A 16,304-nucleotide genomic window follows, 5' to 3' on the forward strand; every position below is an offset into this window, starting at 1 on the left:
AGTCTTCCGAAAATCAATCAAAACAAACACTCAGGATGCGTTTCCTGTTGGAAACATTCAGATTGTATAATGGGATAGCGCCTCTCGCAACTGCTTCGCCTGGCTGGTATGCAATCACGATCAGCGCTCCTATCAGCTATGCAAACCGAGTCGCATCATTCAGAATCATCGGTTTAGCAAACATCGCATATCGGAGATGAGTGAGATACAAACTGATCCATTCTGAATGTAGCTCACTCAGTATCTGCCTGAATTATATGAAATTCAAAATTATTTTTTGCAGGACGAGAAAAATTAAACAGTTGTGCGGGACACCATAAATTCTCAGTAGTTTTAACGTGACGGACGACAGTTTAATAAGAGAACTTGTAAAATTTGAAAAACATGGCGAAAGTGAACATCTTTCCCTCACAAACACAACTTCAATTTGATTTTGATCATACTGATGTTAAAAAACGTTATAACAACAAATAAATTTATTAATTTGCTATATATCAAATCAAACAAAATACGCTAATGATCGGCTTCATGTATCACTCACTCACTGCCTGATCCATTCACTCCTGATCGAAGACCAACAAGATTCGCCATATGCATTGCGCATTGGTGAGATTCCAATTTGATGATGGTGCTGCACTGTTTTGACAGCAAGCATCGTACGAGGTGATCTGTATTTAGCGATGAATTGAACGATCGATGATCGGGTAGGTCCAGTAGCAATCAATAACGAAACCCGACCGTTGTACGTTCAGGTGCGAAGTGCAATCAGAAACATTAATTGAAAATGAGTGATATTCAGAACACTGCCCATGATCCGCAAGCATAATCACCCAGTACTGTTTGGCCTGAACTTTCATCAGTTCACTACTCAAAGGACAAAATTGGATTTGCTCCTGAATAGTGTTTATACTGTTTATTTTAAATCGTGCTTAGACATAATGGGACACCCTAAGCAAACTTTTAGAATCGTTTTTTTAAATACTTTTTTTTTAAATTTTTATAGTATTTCGTCTCACGACATAAATTGATGAACATAATTCCTTTAAAAATAAACTCTGTCCATGGCAACTGTTAATACTTATAAACTGTAACTAACCAAACAGTTAATGGGCCTTTTATATCGGTTAAGGATCAAGTTTTCTTTAACTTGAAAAAAAAAATCACTGTTTTTCATTTCACTAAACTCTAAAGATTCCTCAAATTCATCTACGAGATCAAGCCAAAAACTGCTGTTAGAAACTGCTGGCAGAAACTGCAAAAGACGGTGGTTTATTTTTTCAAAAGTATATAGATAATGATAACAAGAAAATGGGATCGATGAAGTCTTCCCATTCTCCTTTATTTTTATAATAGGACAGCTATGATAAAAAAATATTATTGTACACTTGGGACTCTTAGTACATTTCAATACTGTTTACGTATTGATAGCCGTTATAAGTAAACCTAAAAAGCAACAAAAAATGCTGATGATTTATCTTGAAATAACAATATGCATATGTTAGTACCTATTCAAGTTCGAAAACATACAAAAAGTGTTGATATGTTAGTTGTTCAAGGATTCGAAAAAAATTTCGAAGTGAATATAAATGGAATATGTTTAGCAGAACAGTTAAAACTATTATAAGTAAACAGTTAAAACTATAAATAAATAAACTTTGTGCATCAACACGAATTTTGTTCACTTCTAAAATTTGCTTTAGCGATTAATCAATAAAAAAATGTATTAATAACCGATTGTAAGTGACCACCGCAAAAGTACGAGAATTAATTATAACACCTTAAAAGCTATTTGATGGTTAGTAAATTTGTGTTAGTTCAGTTTCCATTGAAAACAACCATTACCGATTCATGTGCGCTTCCTCCGCTACGATGAACTCCCAAACATGAGCCATCACAGGTGCATCGGCCCTGTCGAGAAGTGTGTTTCATTAGAAGGTTTAATGGGTTTATTATTAAGTTCATCATAAGCCCCAAAAGCGTAAATTGGTTGGTTCCCCCGGCAATGATGATATTGTGTGGTTGTGGTGTGCGTTCATCGTCATAGATAGTCAGGTTTGGAAAAGAAGAAAGTTGTTTATAAATAAGAGACCCTGGTAGCAGGAGAAACTGTTTCGAATTGTTTGATGACCAAACCGCTCTGAACCTGGTGTTTGATTGGTGGGAGTCGAGAAATGTAATTTTTACAATAATGTTTTTCTATTACCAGCAGATATCGAAGTGTTTTCAAGGTACCTAAACCGTCACCAAAACTTATCTCCCTAGATACATACAGAAGCGAAATTCAACCCAAAGCTAAGCGAAACTAAAGCTTCAATATTTACAACAATGCCGTCTCAAAAATAATAACAACTAGGCTTGAATATGTGCTCCCTCGTGTGGGACACAAACACTAGAGGAAATGAAATTACCGCGGCTCATTTTCTTCCATGATCAAATGTTCCCAGAGATGTGACATCACAGCTGCGTCCGCCCTTTTCGATGGTTATGGGAACAACGAAAATGTTTTGTTTTATGAAAGATATTTGGAAATACAAATATCGGGAGGGAAGACAAATACAAATGTAAATAAACGAGAAAAAATATTCATTAAATCCAAACAGTTTTTTTGGGACGCTGTAAGAATTTTCTGCTGGTATTCTAAATTGGAGGACACAATACTATGTAGTGAATGTATCAATGAATGGATTTTTGTAAATATAAAGAGAATTTGCCTTGTGCAATCAAACTTACCACGTGTGTTCTGCATTGAAGCCAATCTAAAAGCACAAAAGAGAAAAAAAATGATAAACCACAATTTTAAACAAAACATTTATGCGAACTCACTCTAGCATTACTTCCGACGCACACAGTGAAACTCTTGTCGAACCACCGATTGTATCCGTTGCCGTGCAGCATCTGGCGACCATAGTTGTCCAACTTTTCCGGGTGGGCCATGTCGAACTCGAACGGTTCCGTATCCAGAGAAAGGACGAAGGCGGCACTTTCGATCAAATGTAGCGACGTTTTGTTGACTCCCTTGGCAAAAATGGACTCCCGCACCTTGGCCCACTTGGTTCGTTCGCTTGCGGTCAGGGAAGCTAGATGTTCCTCGCCCGGTTGTGGTTTGTCACTACTGTTTAGGATTTCTTCGATCTGAATCTGCAGTTCGCAGGGACGAAGGATACGTCCGTTGTGATAAATGATCATCTTATAGTAACAGCCTTTGTGTAGCACCACAATGTGATTCGAGTCTTGATAGTGGATGATTTTGTCGGTTTCTACTCCGGGAGCACGGACTGTGTTGAAGATGCGCTCGTATTGCCATGAACATAGAGGTACCAGCCCTTGGACCAGGATCGGTTCCAGCTCTTGGCGTTCTACGATTCTTCGGAACTGCAGCAACATGTGAATGACACTGGCGGCACGGGCACTCTGAATCGTTGTGGGGTGACTGAAGATGGCGTCGATGCCGTAGAAATTGCTGTTGACCATCAGGGCTCCACGACCTCGCAGATAGACGTATTCCTCCCACCAATCCGAAACGTAGTTCGTGGACCACCAGCTTTTCAGCGTCAGGTACCGCTGAAGCTTGGGAGCGATCGTGTCTTGAAATTCTTTGGCCAACCTTTCCATGCGTGTGTAATTGCTGTCGTCCAAAAGTGGCCGGACAGACCGAAGGTACTAGAAAAAAAATGGAAATGTGAGTTGTGGATACCACAAACTACTTTTTTCACTTCGAAATTACGGGGTTTCCGGTTCTGAACACAACGTTTCCGGGATTTAAATTTTTGTAAAGCACTGAAAATTTACTAATATTCCGGCGGGTAATCATCGCCGCTCGCGTTCACATCTTATGCCAATTACGTTGAAATATCGAAAACTCATGATTGGAGTAAAGGCTTAAATTTGGGTGCACTGCTTTCATACCCTTGAAAAAGAATACACCAAGGTTTTTTTTACGCGGATTTTTACACTGTTTTTTTACACGGTTTTCGGGAATTAACAAGGTTTTTTTTACACGGGTTTCGCGAATTAACACGGTTTTTGAGAGAAAATATTTTCGAAGGAAAACACTTATAATCTTTTTGTTGTTAGGAAAATCTTAACTCTGAGACTAAGAACGTGATACATGAGACCTGAGACATGAGACCTGAGACTTGATACCTGAAACATGAGACCTGAGATCTGAGACACGAGACATGGAACCTGAGACATGAGACCTGAGACTTGAGACCTGAAATATGAGAACTGAGATCTGAGACACGAGACATGTGACCTGAGACATGAGACCTAAAACTTGAGACCTGAGACCTGAGACATGAGACATGTGGCATGTGACATGAGACATGAGACATGAGAAATGAGACATGAGAAATTAGACCTGAGACGTGGGACATGAGACATGAGACCTGAGACCTGAGACATGAGACATGAGACATGAGACCTGAGACATGAGACATGAGACCTGAGACATGAGATATGAGACATGAGACATGAGACATGAGACATGAGACATGAGACTTGAGACTTGAGACCTGAGACATGAGATATGAGACATGAGACATGTCTCACTCTCCAAAGTCTCATGACTTTAAAGTTTTTTTTAACACGGTTTTCTGCAATTAGCACGGTCTTTTTAATACGATTTTCGGGAATTAGCACGGTTTTTTTACACGATTTGCAGGAATTAACACGGTTTTTTTGGCACGGTTTTTTTTTAAGCGGTACGTATTTCATTGTAGAAAAAACCTTACTGCATTGGCCTCGAATGAAACTTTAAGGCCTCGAAAATCAGTAACTATTGTGTTGCTTAATTTTGTTCCAAAAATAAACTACGTTGAAATGAAATGTTTACCCAGTTTAGATATGTACTAAGTTACAAATTTTCTCGATTTAGTTGCCAACTTAAAGTAGAAAGATTAATAAACTTACCCTGCTCATAGTTTCGTCCACTTTGGGTAGCGGCAATCGTGGTAGAGAACCCTGGAAGCTGTACAGTCCTGGTTTGTTCCACGTCGCCAGTACCTTAACAAAGAGTGCCCAAAGCCGTGTCTGCAATTTAACGAGAATTAAAAATTCTCAGTAGATTATTTCATTCTTCATACTTGTTCATGTGCAACAATCAACTTACCGGCAGGGAAACCTTACTGCCTGGTGCTCGCTTCTCGTACATCCAGCCCTTGTACATGAGCAGTAACTTCAGCGAGTACCGCATGGTGTAGCAAATGCACAGCCAGAAGAATGAACCCGCCAGACAACATGCCGTCACCTGGTATCCCGTTGTGTCACTAGTTGTGGAGGAAAATAAGAAAAGGCAATTAGAGCGTGCCGGAATCGATGTGACATAACTTCAACTCACCCCGGTAAAAGTGTTTGAAATTTACTAACTAAATTGAAGGGAACATGTCGTTGTGTAAAATGGAGCGCCAGCGCTACCGCTATCACTAGCCAAAGGCTCTGAAGATGCGCGGGATAAACTCCGTTCCGAACACCGGTCTGTAAAAATTTAAAGAATAAGTTGTTAAAGTTACCGAAATAGAATAAACAAAAATCAATTAGGGTGGCTCCAGAGAGTGCCACCCGAAACTCACTCACCCTAAACCGGGCCAATCGTTTCTTCCAGGACCGGAGACCTGACTGCCAGACCAGATTTAGCACTTCCCGGTCGTAGTTCAGATGCCATCCTTCGTGGGTGATCGAAAACGAAAATGCGACAGCTGAATGGGCTTCAGCCATGGCGGGGCCGGACCAGCAGCAGCGGTTGACGACCCTCGATTACGACGACGGCTTCAGGTGTGGTTTTTCGGTTACTACCACTCTGTTGATAACATACGAATCGCCTCACAGAACTCTGCTTGTGGCAATCGGCTAATCTGTAAATAACATGGCGGAAGACAAAAAAAATCAGCGATGATTAGGTAATCAGCTTATAAATTAGGTCATGGGTGCGTTGAATTTGAAACGGGAAATCAATCTTATTTTGCTACCGATGTCAGTACGCCAGCAGAATAATGTGGTTTGTGATAAGCGTGCTGGATTGGTAACAGAAAATATGCCGTAACGCAACATCTGCTAGGCGCTAGGCATCTGATAAGATAACTTGATCCAAACGCACCGGTGCCGGATATTTTAGTGGGAAATTTTGGGTCAAGTATAGATACATATACTCTGGAGATAAAAAAAATTTGGGATACCTCCGAAAACATTACGAATGATTATTTTATCTGCTAATAGTTTTTTTTTTTAAGTTGAAATTCGAATCATATTCAGTTTTAAGACAACTATTTTATAATTATACTCAAGAGGCCTGTAAAGTACACTGAACCCAAATTCACTCTTAAAATACACTTGAGATTTCACTTAAAAGTAAGGGACAAGTGAATATTTTCGTTTCAAGTGGCTCATGTACATTTCACTTGACTCTCACTTAGGTTTTAAGTGAACGATCCAATATCCAATTATACATCACTTGAATTTTAAGTGACTGGCATTTGAAATTCTATTGTCGACCGACTGCACTGGAAATCATTGTTTTTATTTTGGTTTCAATTGAACTCAACGGAGCATGTAAGTAGAGCAAAATAGTAATTAATTGGATTAATTTGCACCCATATTGAAATATCTTAGCGCCGATGTAGTCTATCAGATAGGCTGGCGCGAGTGGTGATAGAAAAAAATATTAATTTTTATGAAAAATCATCAATCAATGTGGCGATTAACGGTTTATTGTAAGTTATTATAATAAATAAATAACAGGTTGTATCTTTTATTATTCATTTTTCTTGTATGTTTCAGATTCGGATACAAAATAGGTGCCGGAGGAGCTTCTCGCGACGATTATTGCATCTCGGAATCGGAACATTTTTTCTGCTAAGGAACTGTTGGACAAAACAAAAAAATTAAAGTATAATTATGAATGTCTGATTGGTTAAAACTGATTTAAATAAATACATCCTTTTAAAAAAATCATTGTTATCTGCTCGATTACAAAAAATATCACAGAAAAATTGCTTTTACAGAAAAATTTGGATAACCTGAGCATACACTTACAATCCACATGCTTGATCACTTTCAATTCACTTGACCGCTCACTTAAGAAAATTTTCACTTGACGATTACTTAAAATTCACATGGATTTACGTATGGCGAAAATTCACTCCAGATGTCACTTATATTTCAAGTGAAAATTATTTTCGGTGTAGGTAAAATCGTGAAGGTATTCCCACACTTTCTATCATCCTCATACTGATACTCGACAGTAAATCTTTTCGACATTCGATATGTAATCGCTGTCAATTACGTCAGATACGTAGCCCCGAAGTTTTCTGCAGCCTTTTATCAGTTTTTTTTCGGATATCAGCGAATGTTCCCCTTACTTTCACTAACGTTGGTACGATCACAACGTTGACAAAAAGTTATTAAGTGATATCCGAAACTACTCCGTCGATGAGTGTTGATAAAAAAAAAAATGTTTTTCATTTTTTTCTTAATTTTTGTCGAGTAATTTCTGGGTTCTGACAAATTTAGCCGAGATATTGCCCGGATTTTAGGTTGCAATTTTGAAATCAAATGCCCGGATTTTGCCAGGTGTTTATATAAAGTTGCCCGGATTTTTTTAGTCTAAATGCACAACTATAAGAGGAATTTTTCAAAACACCTATATATCCTGAAGAAAATGGAGATCAAATCAGATTGGATGGAGCTCCTAATTGTAGTTTTGAATTTGTGTTTCAAATGTTTATCTTTCATTCTTTATTTTTGATTTTTGTTTTTCAATTTTCACTGCGAATTTTAATTTTAAATCTCTGCCTGAAATCTTACTCAGACCTTTAATTCCAATTCTTTATTCAATATTTTAATTTTTTTTATTCGATCCTATCAGTGTTCAGCATCGCTAACTGAAAGATTAGTGCCGCTAATAAAATCGCTAGCGCATGCAAAGTTAGCGATCGCTAATGGAAACCGCTAAATGTGCTGAAAAAGTTATCACTTCAAGCTTAAAGTGCTAAACGCTAATCGCTAACTGTTTACCAACAATAACGTAAAACGATAAATTATGCCTACACAGAAAAAAAAATGTAATGTTACGTTGCACGGAATTTTAAATTTTTGGTCACGAAAATAAAACTTACTCGAAAATACATGTAAAAACATAAACAAATAATCACAACTAATAAAATCCATGTAACCTTACATGTGAGAGCATGGGTAGAAAGGAATCGGGGGTTTTCATGTAATTATAAAGCTTGTTTCATGTAAACCTCCATTCACATTCTATATCATTTCGTACTGTAAATCTACAAGGTTAGAGAAATGTAGCATTGCATTACAAGTGAACTTATATTTACATTATCGTTTATGTTATGGCATTTCTTGAACCATCATGTAAAATTTTGTGACCCAGATAGGTCATTACATTTGCTTACAAGGAAAACTTTTCATGTCATGCCGTTGCAAGTAAACCTGTCTAACGTCTTCCATTTGTAATTGAATTAAGTCGCAAAAATTTAATCTCGATGGATGTAGATTGAAAATAGAGTTGAAAAGTCTGAATCACGTTCAAATATATTCAGTTCTGAACGTAAACATCCTATGTTCAAGAAAATGTGACCGGAATGGTGAAAATTAAAGATCAGTGCCAGCAGTATACGCAATATAAGAGTAAGTTAATCTGTGATCACAACCACTTCGCATTTATCTTAATTCTTTTTGAGTTTCAGGACTTTATAAGGAAGGATATGGAAAAAAATATCAGAGGAATCACTGTGGAGGAACGGCCATCTAATGTTGCTATTAACTTGGACAAGAAAACCATTCAGTTCGACGAGCAGTTTATCCGAGAGTGTGAGCGAGTGAAACAGCGCACTCCGGCTGTGTGTAACCCAGTGGCCTGCCGGAACTGCTTTCGATCGTCGGGCCAGTCTGCACAGTAAGTGTTTCTAAATGCTCGTTTTTTTATTCACTTAGCGAACTTTAGCATATATCCACTTTTCATGGTACCAATAGTTCATTTTCCAGCTCAACAGGGGAGCAAATGAACTGATGTAAAAACAAGTTTTTATTAGAAATAATGTCTTACCTTGGTACAATGAAGGTTTTCGAACTATGGACACATAAATATTGCACTCTTTTCTGAGGGAAACAAATTATAAAAATATTTACCATAAATAAAAAAAAACAGGAACAATTCTAAACTTATAATTTTCTGATGCTTTTCAATATTTTATGATGTGGATTAAGTTCATATAGCTAAGTAAATAAATATTGAAAAGTATTGATTAGTTATGGAACAACATTAAAAAAGGACATAAAAATCTGTTTCTAAAAATCTTTTAAATCCACAGAATTCTAAAAATCATTTTTGTTTCCTCATTTTGCAATCAGAACTACAATCCAACATTTAGCGGCAAAATTCTATTCCATGATTTTGAATACGAAATTCTTAATAACTAATTATTTAAACTCTCATTTGGAACGCGATTAGAAATGTTATATGCCCTGATTATTAAGATATCAAGTTACGGCATACCGTTACCAAAAGGCCTATTGAGAGATGACATTCTGCACCGAAAATAATTTTCACTTTAAAGGTAAGTGACATCTGGAGTGAATTTGCGCCATACGTAAATTCATGTGAATTTTAAGTGACCGTCAAGTGAAATCACTTAAGTGAGCGATCAAGTGAATTTCAAGTGAATGGCAAAGTCAATTTAAAATGTTTGCTCAGGTCATTAATATCTTTCGTTGTAGAGGTTTTTAGGTGAAATTTCGGAATATCAAACATTAATCAACTTTGTTTCTACAAAACAATTATTTATTTAAAAAAAATACAACGTAAAAAACGTCACTTTTTCTCCTTATTTGGGTTCAAGAAGATTTTTCGGCTTCGAAAAATCATTGACTTCCTCACTTTGACGGGTTGATATTTTCTGAAATAATAATAAAAAAATGAAATTTAACTAGTATTTATTGTTTTGCATGATACTTACTTTAATTGCACTTGAATATTTCCAAAATAAATCATCATCGGAAAACGTATCCGAAACCTGATTGCTTCAAAAAGGTCTCTGCGACGTGTTAACCGGTTCACACGATATTTCTGTCGGTCGACCTATGGAAAATATCATTGTTTAATAACATATAAATTACTTTAATTCTGCACCTACCAACTCAAACAAACCTCTGTTGTTTCTTTTCCAAACAACAATGAAATAATCAATACTGACATTGTTGACATTCGCTATGCAAAAAATCACTTGAATTTTAAGTGATGGGCAAGTGAATATTGGCTTAAGTGACCGGTCAAGTGGATTTCAAGTGAGCATCGAAGACATTCAATGCCGGTCACTTAAAACTCAAGTGATGAGCTAGTGTATATTGATTCGGTCACTTAAAATTCAAGTGAGAGGCAAGTGAAATGTACATGAGCCACTTGAAATGAAGAAATTCACTGAGTTTTCACTTTTAAGTGAATCTTCTAGTGTTTTTTAAGTGTGATTTTGGGTTCAGTGTGTTTAGTTTGTCTTTCCGGTTTTCCTTTTGTAAATATTCGCTTTGAACGATATCGAACATCGAGGAGAACGCGGACTAGATGTGTGTTGCCAATTTTAGCCAACGTTTTTAAGCTGTTTTGTGCTGTTTTTTTTATTTATTAACCCATTTTAATCTGTGATATTAGATATATCTTGATTTTAAACTGTGGTGTTGCTAGAAAAAAACTTATTTATTGTGTGGAATGAATATAAACAACGCTGCCCCCGTGGGGGCAGCTGCTGATGAAAAAATACATAACCTCAATCCTATGCAAATCCCAGACGATGTTGAGATGGTAAATAACAAATCCGATTCAGATAACCAGCAAAAAAACGTAAGTCAAAACGAACCACTAACTCGTTCCGAACCTATTAAAAAAATTTACCAGAAATTCCACTATTGTGATGGAGATAGTAGACCATATAGGGTGATTGTCGAAAACACTAACCTGGAAAAAAGAAAACAGATAAACAGATTACAAATAGGAATACTGTTAAACCAGATAGGTTTTGATAAATGCATCGATGACATTAAAAAAACTGGAAGAAATAAAGCTACCGTCTATGTAGGTAACATGCGTGATGCTAATCGACTTGCGGACTGTCAAAACTTAGTTTTAAAAGGATATAAAGCGTATATTCCCAAAAAGTTTGTCACGGTCACGGGAGTAATATCCGACATTCCAACAGAAATTAAACCGGAGGAAATTCTCGAAAACGTAATCTGTGATATGAAAGTGGAAGCAGTATTCAGAATGACCAGAAGAATGGACGACGAAAGAATCCCAACCAACAGAGTAGGTATAGTATTTAGAAGTAATGTGTTGCCAAGGTGGGTACGTTTATATTCTGTGATAAATCGTGTTGATCCGTTTATTCCACGTCCAGTAATTTGTTTTAAGTGTCTCAGGTACAACCATTTGTCAAAAAACTGTAAGAGTCCGACAACAAGATGCAAAAACTGCACAGAAGAGATGAAAGAAGACCACGAACCATGCTCAAGGACAACTTATTGCTTGTACTGTAAACAAGAAGGTCACAACACTACTGATAGGAACTGTCCCAGACGAAAAAAGGAAAACGAAATTCAAACAGTAATGGCAAAACGTAATTTAACGTATCAGGAAGCAAGGGAATCTTTCTACATTCCTACAGAAAACCAGTTTGACTTGCTGAGAAATACGGAAGATTATCCTACTCTAGCAGAAACATTTGCAAAAGTCGTAAGCAACGGAACCAAGAACTCCACGTCTAATTTTGGAACACTAAGAAAATCGATTCCAACAACAAAACCAAGTTCCCAGAAAAACAAACTAACAAATAATAACAGAAAAACAAAAGCAATTGAAATTGAAGAAGAAGAGGCAGGAGTAGCAAGTTTGTTAGGATTAACAAGAAGAGATTTTTTCAAAAAGAGGAGACTTGAGGAAGAAAGAGAAGAAGACAATAACAAGAGATTAGTAAACATTCATCGAACTTCAGAGGTAGATAGATTTAGACAAGAAATAAAAAATAAATCTGAAAAACAACAAGAGTATGAAGCTATGATCTCTTGTTTAATTGGAAAAATAGCTGAAATTTTAAAAAATCATGGAGTAACGGGTGATGAAATCACAGCCAGCATTGTTGGGGAGCTGAAAAACATTGCTGACCACCAAGATGGTGGACCATGAAAAACCGAGTATGGAGACCAAATTTGAAATTCTTCAAACAAATATACAAAGTCTTTATAAAAACAAAAACGAATTAATACACGAGCTCAACACAAACAAATATGAAGCTGCTTTACTATCGGAGATTTGGGTAAACCCGAATCAAAGCACATCAAATCGTTACACCATAAGAGGCTACCATAGCATACTTTCTCCACGAGAAGATTCTCATGGAGGAGTGGCTATTTATATCTGTGATCAATTCCAATTTTTTAAACTTAACTTGACGACTACAGAGAAATTTGAAACATTAGGTATTAAGATGACCAAGTTTGATATTGTGCTAGTTGTTGTATATGTAAATCCTCGTATTCACATTGCTGAATTAAAAACCGCTATGGAAACCTTACTACAAGAATTGAGCAATTATAACAAAGTGATTATAGGTGGGGATTTCAACAGCCATCATGAAATATGGGGCTGCGAAACAACTCAAGGTAAAGGAAGAATTATACACGAAGCTATAGTTGATTCTAATCTACTATTACTAAATAATGGAGAAAAAACTTTTATCCCTGGTGTTAGTAGTCAACGTTTTAGTGCTATTGATCTAACTTTTTGTTCTGCGAATCTGTATAATTCAATCAAATGGTCAACACAACAAAAATCCTTCGGCGGTAGTGGGCATCTATTTGTAAAAATTACTGCCCAACTACAGTGGAAAAAAAAACTAAAAACATATTATGACAGGAAATCAATAGGAGAAGAAATTGCAAAAATAGAACACTGGGAGTTTGATGATCTCCAAGAACTAGCAGGAAAAGCTAAAATGATACTGACAAATAACAAAAAAACAAGCGATCATACAGCCAAATATTATTGGTGCGATGATCTATCAAAGCTCTACGCAGAAAAACAAAATGCACTAAAAAGATACCACGAACGTTGTAATAATACAAACTTAATAGAGTGGAAGAGAACCTCTGCTAAATTTCAAAAAGCCAAAATAACTCACATCAGGGAAAAACTCCAAGAACTATCAGCTTCAATTGATCCTCAAAACATGAGACACAATTGGAAACTGGTCAAAAATCTGAAAACCTTACCAACTAAAAACCCAAATAATAACTGTATCTTACAAAACAAACATCTAGCTAATGATTTCTTGGTGTTAAACTTTGGACAAAGTAGAACAGAAAACAATATTCCACCAGCTGAAGGAACAAGATCCGCCATTATTAACACAATCAAATGGACATCTATAATAGGTAAAAAACCAGCAAGATCGTCACCAGGAACTGATTATCTAACCTATGATATGCTGAGACATTTGGATTGGAAATCTACAGCCAAAATCGTAGATTGTATGAATGAAATGTGGAGAAAGGGATGCCTCCAAGAACACCTAAAAGAAATTAAAATTATTCCTATAGTTAAGCCAGAAAAACCAGCAGAAGAAGTAGCATCTTATAGACCTATCGCTCTTATTTCTACCATTACTAAAACTCTAAACACAGCAGTACTAGAAGATATCAACAAAAAGTTACAAATATCTAAAATCCTCCCAGAAACATCCTTCGGGTTTCGTAAAAATATGTCAACAGAACACTGCGTTACATATGCCACAAACTTCATTATGGAAAGCAAAAGAAAAGGTATGACAGTTATTGGAGTATTTTTCGACTTTAAAAATGCTTTCAATTCCATAAATGTCTATAAACTACGAGACATAATGAAAGAAAATAATTTCAGTCCAGACACTATTACGTGGATATATAATTTTCTTATAAATAGAAAAACTGTTATCAACACGGAAGAAGGACGAGTGGAACATGTAGTTTCTAGTGGATTACCCCAAGGAGACGTTCTATCTCCAACTCTCTTTAATATATACACCTCAAGCCTCCATGAAACAAATTTAGATCCTAATGAATTGACCCTTCAATTCGCCGATGACTTCTTCAAGTTAGTAAGACTAAAAAATGAGAATCGAGCAGTTGAAAAAATGCAACAACAAATAAATGTTTTTGTCAGAAAAGCATCAAATCTAGGACTTATCATTAATTGCACAAAAACTAAAGCAATGATATTTAAAAACAGTAATAAAACACTAAATCTTGACATAAATGGTGAATTACTGGAAACAGTTAGACAATATAAGTACCTGGGAATAGTATTAGATCAAACCCTTAAATATGGCGCACACGTTAAAACAATTATTGAGAAAATACACGAAAGACAAAAAATGCTTAAAATCATAGGAAGCATCAAAAGTGGAGCTACTCCGCGAGTAATGATGCTATACCATAAAGCTCTGTATGGAAACTTTCTAAATTATGGTTCGACAATTTACGGTGGAACGAGTAAGACTTACATTAACAAACTAGAAGTGACAAACAGACAATGCCTAAGAATCGCGACTGGTTGTTCAAAGTCGACTCCTATAAATACTTTGGCAGCCATCTCAGGGGAAGGTCCACTACACCTTAAGAGAACATACCTTGCGAAAAAACGTATCACACAACATATTTACAGAAACGATTTAATAGCGCAACAACTACAAGCATTAGAAAATAGGACAGGAAATTTGGAAAGACAATACAGTTTTCTAGAACAAGTATTTCTTAAAAATGCATCTGAATTTCAACAAATATACATACAGCGAAGAGTGAACGAAACAACAATCACCGTCACAGTCCAAGAACAAATAAAAGAAACACAGATTAGAAAAAAACAACAGTCAGCAGATGTTATGAGAAAAGAAGTTATGAACATGCTCAACACACAATATCCTTGCTACAACTTAATATTCACAGATGCTTCAAAAAGCAAAGATAAGTGTGGAATAAGAGTTTTTGAACAATACAACAACAGAGAAATTAGCATACAATTGGCAAATGAAGTCTCAATCACTACAGCTGAACTGATTGCGATAAAAACAGCACTAGAAAATATCGATTCAGAAGCTACAACCAGAAATCTGATCCTTACAGACTCACAAGCATCATGCATGATTTTGAAAAACCACCTCGAAATAAAAGAATTCGATGAGTTGACCTATCAGATATTAACACTAGCTGAATTGAAAAGAACGACTATCCAATGGATACCAGCACACATTCAAATAGTCGGGAATGAGAAAGCGGATCAATTAGCTAAACAGGGATTATCGAGTCCATGCGTTATGATAAATAAATTTCGTCTGAGTGACAAGACACTCGCAGCGAAAAAAGAATGGTTCCATTCAATTAATGAATGGTACAAGGAATATGCAATTATCACGAATAAAGGAACGAAGTTCTATCGTTTCCAATCTTCCTACAATGAAAAGCCTTGGTATTGGAATACCAATCTGAATAATATTCAGGTTCGAATAATGAATCGTCTATTAAGTGGCCACGATTTCTCACCATATTGGCTAGGAATAATGAGAGTACGAGACACATCAATCTGCGATCTTTGTGAAGTACCTTTCACCAGTGAACATGCTATTCTAAACTGCATAAAGTACAATCATCTACGAAACTATTATGATTGGGAAAAATTCAACAATCTTCTCGAGCTGATTCAAGATTTTGACGAAAATCGAATGAAAGAAATTCTGAGCTTTCTAGAAAAAGCAAAATTCAAAATATAAAAAATTGGCAACACTATACACAAATCTATGAACCGCAAACGCTAAATCGAATGTAGTGAACTGAAGTGAAAAGTGGTGTTATAGAGTTCCATTCTCTGGCCAAAAAAACTAAAACGAAGAAGAAGAAGAAGAAGAAGAAGAAATATTCGCTTTGCGTGCGCTCTGTATGCGCATTTCCTTGCTTATAGTATTCGCTCGTTAATCGGGATAGCTTAATTGTCGGAGCAAGTAACTCTTCATTAGTTGGACGTGATTTTATAAAAAAATAATAAATATTTTTAATTTTCTTCCTATCGGACACATTTATATTTTTTTTTTGTTTAGATTATAGTCGTTTTAATGAGTGATATAGTCGTTTTACCATATTTATGGCATTCGCGACTTTATCAACGTTACAGTTGGCGGATCGTTATTGAAAAACTATCCGGTAAAACTGTGTTCGATATTTATTCTTGGGCTCGAACTCGCGGACATCGGCTCAGGAGACAACAGACTTGCCAACTG

The 16,304-nt window shown here is 36.2% G+C and overlaps 1 protein-coding gene across 6 annotated transcripts in view; it reads right to left on the reverse strand.

The window, feature by feature from the left end:
• The window catches only part of LOC129740991 (carnitine O-palmitoyltransferase 1, liver isoform), a 120,606-nt gene that overhangs the window by 11,452 nt on the left and 92,850 nt on the right, over window positions 1-16,304 (reverse strand). For 3 of the 6 annotated variants that reach the window (XM_055732676.1, XM_055732674.1, XM_055732673.1), the window contains 7 exons: window positions 5,575-5,852; window positions 5,339-5,475; window positions 5,111-5,267; window positions 4,912-5,031; window positions 2,824-3,660; window positions 2,731-2,756; window positions 1,843-1,908 (listed from right to left, as the gene is read on the reverse strand). In XM_055732676.1, the coding sequence (XP_055588651.1) occupies window positions 1,843-1,908; window positions 2,731-2,756; window positions 2,824-3,660; window positions 4,912-5,031; window positions 5,111-5,267; window positions 5,339-5,475; window positions 5,575-5,715 (1,484 nt within the window). In that variant the 5' untranslated portion in view covers window positions 5,716-5,852. Of the gene's footprint in view, window positions 1-1,842; window positions 1,909-2,408; window positions 2,472-2,730; window positions 2,757-2,823; window positions 3,661-4,911; window positions 5,032-5,110; window positions 5,268-5,338; window positions 5,476-5,574; window positions 5,853-10,897; window positions 10,961-16,304 lie in introns of all 6 variants that reach the window. The other 3 variants (XM_055732679.1, XM_055732675.1, XM_055732678.1) reach the window with 3 other exon arrangements.

The sequence above is a fragment of the Uranotaenia lowii genome, chromosome 2 (genome assembly GCF_029784155.1).
Source record: "Uranotaenia lowii strain MFRU-FL chromosome 2, ASM2978415v1, whole genome shotgun sequence".
NCBI classification, from domain to species: Eukaryota; Metazoa; Arthropoda; class Insecta; order Diptera; family Culicidae; genus Uranotaenia; species Uranotaenia lowii.